Source organism: Cygnus atratus, chromosome 4, assembly GCF_013377495.2.
Source record: "Cygnus atratus isolate AKBS03 ecotype Queensland, Australia chromosome 4, CAtr_DNAZoo_HiC_assembly, whole genome shotgun sequence".
Taxonomy (NCBI): domain Eukaryota; kingdom Metazoa; phylum Chordata; class Aves; order Anseriformes; family Anatidae; genus Cygnus; species Cygnus atratus.
In genome coordinates this window covers 35647887-35664940 of record NC_066365.1, presented here as the reverse complement: position 1 = coordinate 35664940, position 17054 = coordinate 35647887, and the positions used below count along the sequence as shown (strand labels likewise).

At 35.4% G+C, this 17054-nt stretch overlaps 2 protein-coding genes across 2 annotated transcripts in view; one reads left to right on the top strand and one right to left on the bottom strand.

Annotated features, from left to right (window-relative positions):
* The window catches only part of ANAPC10 (anaphase promoting complex subunit 10), a 176601-nt gene that overhangs the window by 50894 nt on the left and 108653 nt on the right, over positions 1–17054 (bottom strand). The gene's annotated exons all lie outside the window — the stretch shown is intronic.
* The window catches only part of HHIP (hedgehog interacting protein), a 72893-nt gene that overhangs the window by 40196 nt on the left and 15643 nt on the right, over positions 1–17054 (top strand). Inside the window, exons 5-10 of the mRNA XM_035549463.2 lie at positions 10695–10846; positions 11283–11456; positions 12543–12686; positions 13593–13714; positions 15755–15878; positions 16574–16704. Of these exons, the coding sequence (XP_035405356.1) occupies positions 10695–10846; positions 11283–11456; positions 12543–12686; positions 13593–13714; positions 15755–15878; positions 16574–16704 (847 nt within the window). The remainder of the gene's footprint in view (positions 1–10694; positions 10847–11282; positions 11457–12542; positions 12687–13592; positions 13715–15754; positions 15879–16573; positions 16705–17054) is intronic.

Genomic DNA, 17054 nt, shown 5'->3' with positions numbered 1-17054 from the left:
AGGATCTTGATAGACATGAAAAACATGAAAAACCTTTATTTTCACTAACTTCCTTTAAAAAGAACATTTAGAGACTGGACTTAGAGAAAGAATGACAGTACTCCTGGCTAGTCTGGAGAAGTCAAATGTACACCAAAAAGAAAGCCTGGAACTTTTTCCTACCCATGCAAGGCATTCATTAGCCTCACAAATAACCGAAAAATCAGCACTGCTAGGGCTTTCACAAGTAGATGAGGGTGTCAAGGGAGAGGCAAAAATCCATCCCGCAGGCAGCGAGTCTCAGGAACCTCAGAATGCTGGCAGTGGCTTCGTTAGAAACCAGAAAGCTTTCCTATGCCAAGAACAGACACTAAAATCTCAGACAGTTAATGCAAGAACAGGATAGAGAGGAGTGAGAATATTCTGAGATTTTGAAAACATACTCTCACCACGTGTGGACTGAAAGGTTCTCAGGATGGGCCAAATGAAATATTCCATTTCAGTGTTGACATTCTTTTAACTAAAACTAATTTCCAAACTGAAAACAACCCACCAAAATAATCCAAATTCCCATTTTTACAAATATTAGAACTGGATGTTTCAACAGTTTCAAAGCTATTCTTTTTTTCCCAAAATATAACTTATCACAAGCAAACCTCCCTTTCTATCTGGGAACACAGTGGCTTAGACAAATCAGCATTTTCAAACACAGCCTTTACTCAGAAAGCTCCTGACCACTTACACTGAAAATATTTTTCGTAATAATTTACTGGTTGTCTTAGGACAACTGAATTCTGCAGTTCTGTGTCTAAATCAACTATTGACGCACATAAACATATTCCTCTAATTATTCCATATGCATGCAATGCCTCACCCTATTTCATTTTTATAACTGTGCATGCTTAACGCATTCCTTCTCTGCAATGTCCAAAACTATCTTTGCATTCTCAACAAGAAACATATTTCTGATTCACACATCTTGGGCCAAACCCAGATGGTATTAGTTTCCTACAAGGGTATTTCCTGTATGTCTGAATTGTCAACACGGCTGTGGATTGCCATCATTCTCCTCTTATGTACAGATTCTAGTCATGAAGAGCAAACCGTATATCCTCCACCACCCTGGTTTTTCCATTTGGCACATTTCATAAAAATATTCATGTCTGTCTTCAAATTATTAATATTTTTGCACAATTTTAGTTGAGAAGTACAGACAAGATCTATATGAGTGATCCACAAAAATACTTGATTATTTTGGCTTGCCCTGATGCTCACAAAATGTTGGTGAAAAAATCTGGATTTCTCTGGATTTATTTACTCCTTATTTTCATGTTGCTGGCAAATTACATATACTTTTTAAGACCTACTGAAAGAACTCAAATTATTTGATTACTTGAGTCAGTATTTGAAATCCAAGCTTTTTGCTAAGCTGCAACAATTTAGCTAACTTGCATGATAGCCATTCTGCCCTCTCCCTGGCTGCCCATCCCTGAGGCACTGCGAGGCCAATGGGATTGGCAAGATAACAGTGAGAAAAATGCTTAGACGGTACCAGAGAATGTGAATGCTTTTTTTTTTTTTGTCTTCAGCTCTCATTCAGCACTTTTTCAGAAACACAAGGGTGCAGTCACTTAAGTATCTTTTTGACCCAGGTACAAAACATGATGCGCATGCACAGTTTTTGTTGAAAAAAGATGCAATAATAGCATTTTTTTTTCCTGTCTGCCTTTGCATCAGGACTCCAGCAAGTGCAATCCTTATATTTCAAACAGTTTGATTTCAAGCAACGAATACTCTTCTGATGTGCTAGCATGTGGAAGCTTAAAACTCAGTAGCAGATGCTGGACTTCTAAATTTCTTTTCTGTTTGCATTTGTGCCAATAATATAAGATTGTTTACTGTTTGAAACAATTGAATGGACAAAGAACACAGGTATAAACAAATTAAAATTGGAGTAAATAGACATAACAGTTGTCTAGACTTCATACAGTAGATCTGTTGTATATCTGATGGTAAAATGTTGAAGAATACTTACAGAGCTTCTAAGAATAAAAATTCTGATTTTGTCTATTATGTTTAGCATAACCATCTACTGAGAAACCAGTAACATATGCAACCAGCATTTGCTTTGAAGATATGACACATCATTATCAAAACTATGCTGGATGCTGATGCTAAATATAGGCTGAAATATCCCTTTCCATGCACCCGGATTTCAGCAGTCCAAAAGTTCCTTGGATGTTAGGGAACAGAATAGCATTTGGTTTATCTCTAAAATTTGAACACACATTCTTTGGCAACTGAAAAATGGTGATGTGTTCCCATTTTCTGTGCCTGCAGGAAAGCCTCACACTCTTACATGGTGGTTCTGTCTTGAGAGAATCCAAGACAAGCGGATAGGTGCAAGATAAGCATCTGTTACAGTTATCCTTTCATATGCTTCCTGTTTCTGCCCCATGTTTTTAAGGCACCTGAACTTTTCTGCTATGAATTGTCTTCAATTTCCCAATCAAAAAACATTCAGATAATAAGATTTTCCAGTTTCAAAAAATAAAAAGAAAGGCATTTTGAGCTGTCTTGCAGAAAACACTATCCTATCTTTGTTACGTAGCTTCAGAGCCTAAAGGTAGAAATCTGCTAAAGAAATAACCTTCAGTGAAGAATACCTTTATATTTTACACTGTAGATTAGTATCAGTTTGATAAGCCACAGAAATCACTCTTCTCTTAAAACAGTGACAGCCATACTCCTAAGGACCACAGTTAAATCAAGGTTATGTTGCAAATATGAGTGATTACTGTAGTAATGTACTAGGAGAAAAACATAAGTGGGGTGTATGTGAAGAAGTGCCTCTAGTCTCTATTACACTCTGGCAAAAGGTGCCTTTTTTAAGGCGTGTTTTTTTTTTTTTCCCTTTTTCTTTTTTTCTTTGGCAAGATGCAGACTGCTAGCAACTTACTTTTACAACTCACTGAGCAAGTTTTAATATGCATTAGCATACATACAACAGCAAAGATATGGGAACCCATCTAAATGGAAATCTGTAGCTTTTCGCTTCTAGTTGGGTGTGGTTTGCTGCTTTCTACCCCTGCCTCACAGTATTTAAATATATACCTCACGCGAGTGCAGCATTCCCCTTGCAACGAGAAAAGGCAAGTACCTGCTTTAACAGACAACAGTTCACTACCAAGAGCCACAGGAGAAAGGCTGAATTTTTTGCAAGACAGAATAATGTCATCAGGGCATCTTTCCATTTGCATCTCTCTTTTTTTGAAACTAGTTATTTTTTAATGTCTACAATTAGACAGATCAACATTTCTGGTTTTAATTTAATGCAGAGAGCATGATAATTACTGTTATTCTGTTCTGAATTATACCCCTAAATTTCCATATAAAGTGGTCACGGTAAAACAGCATGAATTTGTTTTCAATTATCGGAGTATAGAATTTGTTGTAGGTTGGTTCATTTTACATAAGCACTGTCAAATTTGCTATGTGTCACCATACATCCTCTTTTTTTCCCTCTCTCAGCACAAAAAGTCTTGCAACTCATTTTGAAGTGCTGTAGACTTTTTTGTGGACACTTACGAAAAGTCTTACTTTAGCAGCCTAGGGAGATCTTTGCAGCATTGTAAGATTTCTTTTCATGGCATATTTTTATCTTTAGCAATGACGAAAGCAGCTCTGATCTGCTGAAATGTCATGCCATTTAAAAGCATCTTATCTATTGAATTATAGTTCTTAACAAATTTTTTTTTGACAGCTCTGTCATTAGATTCTGTGTTTTAACCAAAAAGGAAGATTTTTATGAAATGTGCTATTGAAAAATGAAGGTATGTTTTAGATACGTAGTCAAGGAATGAGAACATGAGAAAACCCAAGGAGATGGCTGAGAGGACCATGGTCAAATAAAAGCATTGGTAGAACAGTAAATCACCAATAAGATTAATCGTTATTGTTTATGTGTCTACAGAAATAATGTTTGGTGGCATTAAAACAGGGTCTAAGTTAAAAAAGAAAAAAAAATCTCTCGATTGGAAGAGGTCACAGTACTGGTGGTGAACGAAAAAAAGATTATTAGCATTTTGTCATCGTGTAATGTATTTATGAAAGCTAACATAACGTAGTCCATTCTCTTTGGGGTATCATCTGAACTCATTTTATTCAACTATCCACTGAAAAATAGTGGTAAAATTTGCCTTTATCACAGAAGGTGAGTAAAGCGTAGAAGTAACAGAAAGAACAAGAAGAAATACAAAGGTCATCAAGTCTTTTCTCCCTACTAATAAAGGATTTTTATGGTCAATAAATTTCTTAATACTTACTGCACCCTTGTTCACTTGAACGAAGCTTTATCACTTTCCTAGAAGGCTGGTTCTACAGCACAAAGACCAAACCAACGCAGCTAAAAAGCTGTTAGGAGAAGACAGTCTACAGTGGAAGAATACCGAACATGAAAAGTATAGGAGAGGAGACAGGCCAACTGAATAACTAAATAAATAAATAATGACCAGAAAATGGAGGAGTGCCAGGGAAATAAGAAGGAGTGTGCTTATTTTTTACCTTCCCTTAGTGGCCTCCACTGGTGAACCACTCACTGAATTGCTGGTGGAATGTAAAGCTTCCTTGAAAATAAATCCAGCTGGGGACAGAGGTGGAATCACCACCTGTGTTCCCAGAGGATGAATGCTGCTTACAGCTCAAGAGGCCTCTGTGGTGCAGGAAAGTGTGTAATTCACACCTTCTTGAGCCAGCTTTACTGAATGCAATAATCATCTGGTCTTTATTTGAATCTCCCTCTTCCGGGACTGATTTCCACTGTCTTCTGTTATTCCAATTCTCCTAAAGTAGTACAGTACATAAAGTTTCCCAGTCCAGATGCAGACCTCACATGGGCTCATGGCCACCTCCTTGCAAGCACACTCACAGTCGTATGTCACTCTGCCCAAAACCTCTCAATTATTGGCTGGCTTTTGGCAGTCTCAAAGCTTTTAGCTGCTTCTAACCAATAATTGGGAGAGTTGTCAAAGCAGGATTCATGTCTTACTAGAAGAGTGTGAAGGAGGCAAGCTGTGGGTTTGTGTTGGGGTGGTATCTGCATTTATAAGTTTCATATACTTTCTTTAGGAGGACGGGAAGAAAGAATTGTGTTATCAGGGGACAAGGATTTTCATTTGGATTAAACTAAAGACTTGCCCAGCAGTACAGCAAACTCTGGAGTTGAGGAATTAAAAAAAAAAAAAAGTACAGGACTAGAAGTGAAAGGTCCTGCATTTAGTGGCTGGCTTCTTCAAAGGACTATGGAGGTAAGGAAAAGGAAAAAATGATCAAGGCCATGTTGAAATTTTGTATTTGCTGCAACAGAAGTAAGAAGAAAGTAAGAATTCAGTTCTACGTTTCAGTGCTACCTTTAGATCTTTAACCATTTTTACTTATTTCTGTTCAAGTCACTTCTGTTCTGGTCACTCCAGTGTTTTCCTTTGCTGAAAAATTATCCTGCATAATAAATACACATGCATGATTCCTGTAAATGGGTACTCTGACTTTTCCCTAGTTCCAGAAAAGCCCCACTCAAAATCCATGCAGAATTATGTTTATGTATCATCATCTTACTACCTTTTGATAGGTCTAACTTTCAGGCCCACTGGCACTAGAGGAGTGGAACTTCATTATTTTATTGGAGATTTCAATTGTCCTGTAAAAAACGAGCATTTTAATGACATTGAAGACATCAGAGCAGAAAACTTCCTTTTTGTGGAGGGTGCACTTTGGCCATCAGTGGTTTTAGCCAAATCCTGCCCTGCACATAACTGAACAAAAACCACCTTTTGCTTCAGTAGAACTTGTGCTTAAATTCAAATATGGCCCTCTTTTTCCTGTTTAAATATAAATGTAAAGCATTTCTGTATCTAAAACTGTTTTAAATTGAAGTATTAAAACAGTGCATTGGTTAAATGGTTAAATCAGTTAAAAATATTGCTATTTTTTTTTATAAAAAATCCTTAGATAATGGCAAAGCCCATAAAAAAAAAAAACTTTGCAGCACAACAGGAAAAAGGAAATGCTTTGGAGATAGGGTCTAGTGTATATATACTATACTCAGCCATGACATCAGTGTAATTATTTTTCCCTAAGGTAAATGTCTTATGTTACAAATTCTTCCCTTGCCAGAGGCCTCAGGCCCCACAGATGTTCAGATAGCAAAGCACTTGAGTTTTCAACACCCAAGAGGTCTATGGGAGCTCCACTGCTGTACCATAGTTACAGTCCAATCAGTTTCTGCTTTTCTCATTCTATATTTCTTGTCCTCTTTCACCTGTCAGAGAGAACTCCTCCTTGTGTTTCTCAAAATAGTTGATAAAGCTTTGAAAGGCAAGGTGTGCCCTTGCAGCAAACCTTTTTCTGGTTTCTACTTTTGCTGTAGTCAAATTTCCATCCTGTGTTGGAGCCAAATTTCCAAAACATGTCCATTAAGCAAATATTTGCCTCTGAGAAAAATACTTGACATTGATCTTCAGCCCTATAGTAAGGTCCAGTAAAGGAAGGTTCAAATAAGCTGAGATTCTTCTGGGATCTCCTAATTAGAAATCTATTTGAAGAGTTCATATGGTACCGTCTGATAAGATGTTCCATGACCTCTTCCCCATGTCCTTAACAAATAAAACTCCTTAAGATCAAACACATGGTAATGCATGTTATGGTATTTATTACATAGGAAATAAAGTAAATTAAGGGTGATCAAACTGCCTGAACAAGTTACCCAGCATTTATTTTATAACAGTAGATGAAAACAAATGATATAAAGACATTAGAGTTAATATTTTACACCACAAATGATAGTGATCACAACCATAATATATATATTTGAAGCATGTTTTAAAAGGCACTTTAAGCCTTTTTTAAAGAGTTGCTACTCATTTCCAACATGAATGTGGGATTGTGTAAATGAAAAAGATGTTATGTATAAATACCACGATTTTATATGAATGAATGAATTGTGAAATCAATTTTAAAGGAATACTCTGAATCTGCTACCCATCTTGTTTACTATGAAGCCATACAGAACAATGAAAACAAATGGATATGTCTGGTTTTGCTACTAAAATGAAGTATTATTAAGGTTACTTAATTAAGGGTCATGCTTAAAATATGATCTACTTTAAATGAACTAGTTAGCGATATCAGTTAAAATATTCCCATGTATTACTCTATATACTATAGGAAATAACACATTTATTGGTATACTGAAATGCCAGCATCTCTTAAGAATAACTGCAGCATGTGTTTCTGTATTAAAGTATAATAACGCTTAATAACGCTTCAGTATATAACACCAGTACATAATATCACTACTTATGGGTGAAATATACTTTAAGAGCTAACATAATGTAGGTAACCAACCATTGGAAAATAAAAAATAAAGAAACATTTTAAGTTCAATGCATACAATTAATCTTTACCCAGCTTTGTATTGACTTACAATAATGTAATTCTTATTAAAATATTTGTCATCCTAAATTAGATCAAACTAGTTTTTAAAGAAATGTTTTTTCCTTAGCTGAAGTTTATAATCTGGCCTAAGGAAAATCAGTTCTGAAAAAAATATAGGATAGATGCAAAATCTGCAATTACCATGAGCAGAAGAGTGTTCAAGCTAAAGAACTTCATAGACAGACATTGGAAGTGTGAGCTTCCAGTTTTAGTTATGATAAGAGATTGCACATTGACCTAAGTCACAGTCTGAATAATAAATCTTCATTTCAGCCAACCGTCATTCTTTGTCTTCAGCAGACACCCCAATGGAATAAGAAGATATGTCTCATTCTTCTCACTTTTCCTTATACAACTGTTAAAGGTTATTCCTTCAAACAGTGTAGTGCAGAATGTCCTACAAGCTAATATGTCATGTACAGATTCTTGCTGCTGGTTTCACCCAAGGGGAAACCTAAAAAGTGAAGGATGTCAAGAGGTTGTTAAGATGTCACGAGAAAGATAAAGAAATTGGACATGTGGTATCTAATTCTAAAAAGCCACAAATAAAATAATATAAAGGCTGGGTTGCTGGTTTCACAACATCAGAAGTCCATCAATGAAAAATAAAAATGAGAATAATTCCGCAAGGGAAAATCTGAAATTTGGTATACAATTATTCAGTTTGACAGTACTGAAATGAACACTCATAAGGGATTTTACAAGATATCTGTCAATTATCACAACTTAAGAGATATAACACTACAGAAAGCTATATACTTTCTTGCATAATAGAGATCATTTCAAAAGCTATGGAAATTGTGGCAGTGATGAAATTGGAAATAACAGGTTTGCCAATTAGTAATAATGTGGAAAATCCACATGAAAAATTGTTTTCCAAACCCAGAAAAAATAAGTATGGAAAAACTCAGCTAGATTTCTAATTGACTGTAAGTCACCTAATGGCTTGATGCTGCGCAGATTTCCGTGTCTTAGAGGAACGTTTCAAAAGTTTTTATTAAATGCAATAGTAAATTGACTTTTTAGAGTACAGTGGGATTGGCTGACTTTGAAAAACAGAAAGCAACATGACTTTTCAGGAAGCATAAATGCATTCTAGATACAAAGAAAGTAGTATATTGCAGTCTGCTAGAATAATGCAAAACAGAAATTAGTAGAAATCCTGTCCTGATCCTATGAATGCAACTGGCCATACTTACTACCTCACAGGTCTCATGGTTCATTCGTCAAGTTCTTGCTTCATGTGTACTTCATTAAAAGCTCTTAATTCAATTTTCACCTGTTTGCTCTATCAACAACTTCACTTTCACAGTGAGACTGCTCCCATGACATCAAGTGCTAAATAAAATCCTCAGCTTAATAACGGAATGATCTTCTCTTACTAATACTTGCAATAACTCACCTTGAATGGCAGGCCTAGTGTGACTCATTGACATTCCTGGGCCCTTAAATGACTCAAACTCAACTCTCAGGAGAAGAAATAGGACTGTCTTTGTCTGGGCACAACAGATAGAAACATTCATCAGGAAACTTTGCAATATGCCTTACTGTTCCCAAAGCAACGGATCTGCCTCTGTTTGCTTCAGGCTTTATCTGAGTAACATGGTCAAAACTCTTAGAAACTTATACAATAATATCTACAATCAGTTCAGACTCAGCTCCAGGATTGCTTTTGGCTTGTAAAGGAGAAAGAGCTAGATTACCAGTCTCTTCATCCACAATGACTGCAACTGATTTGGCAGCTCTAACTAGACTTTCAAAACTAACCTTTCTGGTAACCCCCAGAAACTAAATTTTTCAAGCAAACAAATTAGCAAATTTTGGCTGCCTCTAAATTAGGAGGATTCAGATTTCATTGCACAAATCTCTTTGTATGGAAATCTCTTGACCTATTTACATCTCCGTTTCTGAATCAGGTTTCTTGTTGGTTGTTGTGATTAAATAGGAAGCATGGCTATCATGTTGAATTAAAATAAATTAAAGCTGTGCACTTTCCCAATTAGGCCTTTTGTGGGACATCTTTCATCAGGAAGACAGGCCCATCCATCAGTCTGAATTGCAAATACATTTTAAAAGCTTCATTCTCTCTTATAATTTAAAATTTCATAATGAGTTATCATGGGTGTGGTAGAGTTGCAAAATGTTGTCTGCTTATGTGTACAGTCGGAGTGCTTGAATCTACGACAGAGTCACTGGTTTTGAGAGGCTGGCAAACCCTGAGTTAAACTCCAGAACAACTGCAGGCTTGTGAATAATCAAATATACGAACTGAATTTGAATTGTTAATTAAATATTCTGTGTATTTCTATGCCTCGGCTACCCTTCCATATATTACCTCTGCAGAAACAAATGAAGTTAAATTTTGTTCTTAGCTTAAACAACTAAAATTTTAGTCATAATAATATTTCATACTTTTTTAGAAGCCAAAAGAGAAAATTGCCTTCTATTTAAGGACACAGGGTTTTTGCATTGTCACACTACATTACATGGATCTGATGTTTAACATATAACTGTACTAATCTTTGTGGCAAATGTAATAACAAAAGAAAGTTGTTTGGAGATTTTTCTATTTTTATTTTTAAAAAAATAACAAAAATGTTTCTATTGAAGGACCACATGTAAAAACTATGGTTTCTCTGCACAGAGACCAAGGCTGCTTATTACCTACAGTATACTAGCTATGATGAACAGACCACCATAGTTGTGACAACTGATGTTGCTGCCTCCAGGGTAAAACAAAGGTTTACATATTACACAAGCAATTTAACTGTTTTCTAAACATATTGCCAAGACAGTGGGAGTTGGCAGCCAGCACTGTGTTTTAGGTTTTGGATACTTGGATTAGAACTGACTGCTGATTATAGACCTTTTTATTTGTCCTCTACGAATTACAAGCAACCTAGTAACCCAGCAAAGAATCCTTCGCAGCACTTAAACTTGTCTTCATGGCTTCCCAAAGATTACATACACAAATCACTCCACAAAAGTGGTGCAAGAGACTTGTGCATAGATAACTACATAAGACAATTGTCTTGTTCTAACTCTTAAAGAGTTCTCCAAAGTGAAATGTTTTATAATCCTTTTTGTGCAGTAGTCAGGAAAGAAATAAAAGAGTTTGGGCAAAGATTATCCACAAGAAAGAAACTTTTTTTTGGGTTCCAGCTGCAACACAATAAGGAACATAATTAACTTCACAATTCTTTGTGTTTCTCATTTGACTGCAGGGAGGAGATGAAAGAGGACTGTTAAGCCTTGCATTCCATCCCAATTACAAGAAAAATGGAAAGCTGTATGTGTCTTATACCACCAACCAAGAACGGTGGGCTATTGGACCTCATGATCACATCCTTAGGGTCGTAGAATACACAGTATCCAGGTATCAATAGAAGTCTAAAATTCACAAATTTTGTATTTATCAGCAATCTTCTTCAGTTTTGTATATCATATTTCTAAAATGAACTCAGACTTACAAAGCACATACTTGGGCACTTGCAGAAAAATTATTGCTGATATTTATTTCAAACAGTATTTTTGGAATACCAGTAAGTATAATGATTTATGCTTTTTAAGACTTCTTTTTAATTATTCTGTCATTTTAAAATTATATTTATTTCCTACTTGTGTATGGACAGCAAAATAATTTTTGTGAATGCTGAAAAATTGAAATGTCTCAGAAATTATTGTTGGGCATTTTTCTACCAAGTTAAAACATCCACCTCTTAAAGTATAATTTGAATGACTCGAGTTTATTTTTAGAAAGAAAACCGATGATAGTGAGCTGTGAAAACTGTTTTCATATCTTTGCATTGCAGGAAAAACCCACACCAAGTTGATATGAGAACAGCAAGAGTGTTTTTAGAAGTAGCAGAGCTACATCGAAAACACCTAGGAGGACAGCTTCTGTTTGGCCCAGATGGCTTCCTATACATTTTTCTTGGAGATGGCATGATTACTCTAGATGATATGGAAGAGATGGATGGCTTAAGGTACAAAAACTACCAATGGATAGATTTATGTGGTCTTCTCTTTTTGCACAATATTTGGGGTCAGAACCAAAAATGATCAACAGTTGTCAGCACAAATCTTACCCTTTCTTTACTACATCACTTCAGTATTTTCAACACCTGAATTTAGCAGTTAATTTTCAGAACAGTCTTACTACTTAGAAACATCTTCTTGTAGTTGTGTGCTATCAGACCCCATAAACATTGTGTTTCATACATCACCAGTACATGTAATTCTATTTATAAACACCAATTGGACTTCTTTTTTTACAAACTATTATTCTATGAACAGGACAACTTTATTGAGCAAATGTTCTAATAGACACATACCAGAGTCAATAACAACACTGTATCCCTTAGGAAAATGTCTAGAAATTTATGAAGCAATCCTGCTTTGGTTCTACATATACAATTTTCTCAACTAGCTTTGACCCTGTTTTATTACGTTATAAAATCATAGAATCATTTGGGTTTGAAGGGACCTTAAAGATGATTCAGTTCCAACTCCTCTGCCAGGGGCAGGGATACCTTTCACTAGATCAGGTTGCCCAAAGCCCTATCCTATGTTAGAGTTGCAAAGTGTTGGCCCAATATTTGCTTTAGTTTAGAGAAAGAGTGATACTGAGCCTTTACAGACCTAAAAGTAGTTGCTATGCTCAAAGGCTTCTTTGGCTCAGCAGAATAGCAGGTGCTCCTGAACCTTACAATCAGGATATCCTTAACACCAAGACCAGAGAGCAATTATTTTAAATTAATATAGAATAAGGGGGGTGACTGAAACAGATGCTGTGATACAGAAAGTTGTTCTTGTTACCAAGTTGCTCCCCAGCAGAATGGTCAGAGGAGTTCTAGTATAGATATAACAAGGCAATGTGTCGGCCAAAATTTGTCTTTGATGGGTTCTGCTACAATTCTTAGGACTCTCACATACCATAAAAGACCAATCTGGACATGAATATTAAGTAAAGTACACGGTTTCTTTTGCTGGTTCACAGTAGTATTATATGGGTTAAATATACTAGTAAAATACTTTCAAAAGACAATTATTTTATCCTCCAACTTTCTCAGTGATTTTACAGGTTCTGTATTACGCCTCGACGTAAATACTGACCTGTGCAGTGTCCCTTATTCCATACCGCGGAGCAACCCACATTTTAATAGCACAAACCAACCTCCTGAAATTTTTGCACATGGACTCCACAATCCAGGCCGGTAAGTAAATTACAATTAAACTGAATTACTCTGGAGCAGGTACCGTTTTCAGCCAGAAATATTTTATTTAGTCTGGTAACAAAATTTTCATAATAAAGGCACTCATGAACCTTTTTAACAGCCACTCCTCCATCTTCACATACGTGTCACAGTTAGAAACAAATGTGTATTGGAAAAGGGTAAGGAAGGAGATGAGAATGCACAGCTATTACAAGTCAAGACTGAAATGGAAGAAACAACATACTGGCTTTTTTTTCCCCCTCTATATTTTTTTCTTTATGAAACACGAGAAGTTAATGCAGAGAGCTGGTAAAACACAGCTGGGATGGGAATCTGAGAAATTAGAACAGTAGAATCTTGATTGAGAAAAAAAGGCACGTAGAAAACAAATGAGAACATCTGGTGAAATCTAAACAATAACAAGGAGGAGAGCAACACTTTAACTAAACAACACATAATTCAGCAAATTAGGTGGGTGGTATTACTGAAGTGACATTTAAAGTCATGGTTTAAAAAAATCAGAAATTCAGAAGCTGTTCAGACAAGAGTTGACCATCAGACTTCTTAACAGTCAAAAATTTCTACACCATGTAAGTCAACTCATTTAGCTTGGTTAAAGCATTACTTATTTCCAGTGTTGCTGAGCAGAGTAGATTTCAACTAAGTAAAAGCATAGCTCTACTCCATGTTATATAAAAATAGTGCAGGGATGGGAAAGATATTCTCTCTTATATTCAAAACTGATGCCTCCCTCAGATATTTTGGCTCATTATGAAGCAGGTCCCTCAAATGTGTATGAGCCACAATGAAATAGTAATCCCTCAAAATGTGACGCTTCATACTATTGAAGCCATTCTACTGAATCCATATATTTCATGAATTTTCTTCTATTGTCTTGTCTTACAGCTGTGCTGTGGATCGCCACCCAACAGATATAAACATCAATTTAACAATACTTTGCTCAGATTCAAATGGAAAGAACAGATCTTCAGCAAGAATCTTACAGATAATAAAGGGTAAAGACTATGGTAAGTTCCATCCAGGGTAAAGCTACTGGGAATAGTAGGTTTCTCTGACTATGGAATAATAAATAGAAAACAGAAAACAATAAAGGACTGTAAAGCCATGACAAGTAACTTACTGCATAGTCAGGATAGGTAACCTACATAAGACAGAACATATGAAAGTACAGTACAAGTAGATAAAAGATGAAAGACGAAACAAAATTTAAATGACTGAACTTTGTTCTTGTTTTTGCAGAATATCATGTAAATAAGATTCAAGAAATATGCTAGTTGCTAGTCTCTCAAAGATCTCACTGTAATTGCAAATGATGGTTCATAAAGAAAAGATTTTGGAATATCAGGAAGTGATGAAAATGTATTCTTAGTCATTCACAAATAACCTTTTAAGGTACAGAATGGAAATCTCATGTAATGTGCCTCCTATAATGGAAAAAATGAGATAGACAACAACAGAACAAAACCAAACAGGGAAATGACTGAGCTCTGTTTAAATGTTACTAAAAATGAACAACTTAGAGAAATGCACTATGCTACTACTTCATAATAAAAGACTAGTTTAGATTGCAATAGAATAAACATACTCAATTAGGAACTTAAAGTTTTAGAATGTTTTATGTGCTCTCTGAATCAGTATGATTGCCACTCACAATTTTAATTTAATGCTTAACTCTGATACCTACTAAGATCACTTGCTTGTTCAGGGAAGCCAGGTGGTAGTTAATCTGAGCTATCCTCTGCCTTGGTTGACCATTTCCCAGCTTCTAAATATATGGTGGTAAAAGGTGGTAAATTTCAAAGGTGTTTAAAGGGATCAAGAACTGACATATTTCCTGGAACATAATGTTTTCAGGTTTTATTCACATCTCCAGTTCTTCCACCTGTACTGTACTTCAAAGCAGCTGTGCTGGCTAGTAGCACAGTCCCAACGTGTAATGCAATTGTTCGACTTCAGTTATTGCATGTATTTTTTGTGTGCATTTTATAAAAGCCAAACCAAAGAATAATATTTGGTAAACCACTGCTCCAATGGAATTTTGACTGCATCTTTACTGTAGAGTAAACTAAGCAATATTGTGTCTATCCAGAACAGCTTGCCAGTATTAATACTAGGCTGTGGGTCAACTGCTTAAATAAAAAGAGCCCATCATCCTTTTCTCCCACACATAAAATTTCAGCTCTTTCTCATGTAGAATAATCTAGGAAATTCATTTATCAAAGACCTGCAGACAGCACTTCAACCAAAAATAAAGTTCCTATGAAACAAAAAAGTCTGTTGGCTGTGGCTTTAACTTAAAATTATGCAGTTAGGATTTCAATTTGTCTGCTTTTACCCTAAGCAGTATTTGATTGCATGCATAGGAACATTTGCATTGAAACTTCCTCAAAGACACGATTTGATGTGACTAAACTCTGCAGTTCTGTAAAAAAAATATATATATATGTGTGTGTAGGAACTGCAATTATAATAGCAGCAGGAAAAATTACCATAAGTAGCTACATCCAGCAATACTAATGTTTTATGGGAAGTAAGAGACAAACTGTATTTAAAACTGATTTTGAAAGAGTTTCTCAAACCATTGAATAGCTTTGAAAACAAGTTCTGCTGAAAATCACAGGAATTCATGCTCTTAGGTACTGGTGAAAAATCTGAGCACCCTTTTCAGTGAAGGGGGTTTAATTATATTCCTGACATTCAAGAGATCTATTCTGTAGACTGTAGTGACACAAAAAAGTTAATAGCTGTAATCACATTAACTTCAATGGAAGTCTGACCTAATCCTGATACAGTTTTATTCTCTTGGCTTGTGCATGGAAGAAGGTAATTATAGTGTCTCCTATCTAAATCCCTAACTCATTGTTTCACACACAGCTTTTGTTGCAACGTTCTGATTTTCCTAATGCTTTCTTTCCAGCTACACACCTTGAATTTTAAAGAACACTTAAAGAGAATTAACCTATTTCTTGGAGTAATAATACATTTCATAAATATGAATCAAAATATGAAACTGCATATGATCTAATGCTATGGTAGTTCCTTTTTAGAAAGTGAGCCTTCGCTTCTAGAATTCAAACCATTCAGCAGTGGAGCCTTGGTTGGTGGATTTGTCTATCGAGGTTGCCAGTCTGAAAGACTCTATGGAAGTTATGTGTTTGGAGACCGTAATGGGTAGGTTTCTTATAATCTCAGCCTTAAACAAAAGTGAACATAAGGTGTATTTAGTTATGAGCTTCCTGTATAAAAGAACAGCAACAGTCATTTTAAATTGTGTCACTTTGCCCATGTAGCAATGTGACAATGCAGATTAAATTCAAGATTTGGAAATCAAACAGCATGACATTCTAATGAATGGCAGCATACATAACATGTCTAATCCTTGGAATAAAGTACAGACAAAGACTCTAACATCACAGCTTTCTAAAGATTTTTAGTTCTACAAACACTTACATACATCATTTACATTATAATGGGAATAAATGTTAATCATGGAATTGTTTGCCAAACAGGTCTAAATGATGAGATAAGGAAAACTTTTGGGGTTTTATGGAAACATCATTGATGGAGCAACAGAATTATTTTTAAATAAATGGGTATAGTTTTCCCATGCCAAATAGCTCAGTATTCACAAATAATTATCTATAGTATGGCTTGAACCCAATTTTGCAATGTTTAGATGAAAGGAAGGGAAATGCTATGCTTTTTAAGCATCTGAAAAATAACAGGCAAGAAATAAGATGTGATGAACTGCATATATGTATTTATGGAGCTTCTTCCTGCAAGTGTGTACTTATTTATCTGTATAGTGAAAATTCTATATTTAAAATGTAATATAACAATTTTTTTTTATTTATTTTTGAATATAGAAATTTTTTAACACTGCAACAGAATCCTGCAACTAAACAGTGGCAAGAGAAACCCCTCTGTCTTGGCAACAGCGGTTCATGTAGAGGTTTCTTTTCAGGCCCTGTCTTGGGATTTGGCGAAGATGAATTAGGTAAATAGAAAAAACTATGTTATTAAATTATAAGTCTTATCAGTATTGCCTGCTAAGCTATTAAAAATCATAGTAAATGTTTTAAAACAAAAAATCTGAAGGCTAGCTATCCTTTGCCAAAGCTTTCTTCACTGCTGTTTCAGCTACAACTTACCAGCTGTGTAAGAGGAATTGAGAAGAGAAAGGGTTGTTGGAAGGGTCAAAGGTCCTTATTTTCTCTCACATTCTTTGAACCTTGTCACTCACTATGACACAACTCATATGCCTGTTTTAATTCCCCGTGTTACAGATGGATCCCTCTTTATAATTCCCCAATTATATATTTTATGAATATATATGAACAATATGAA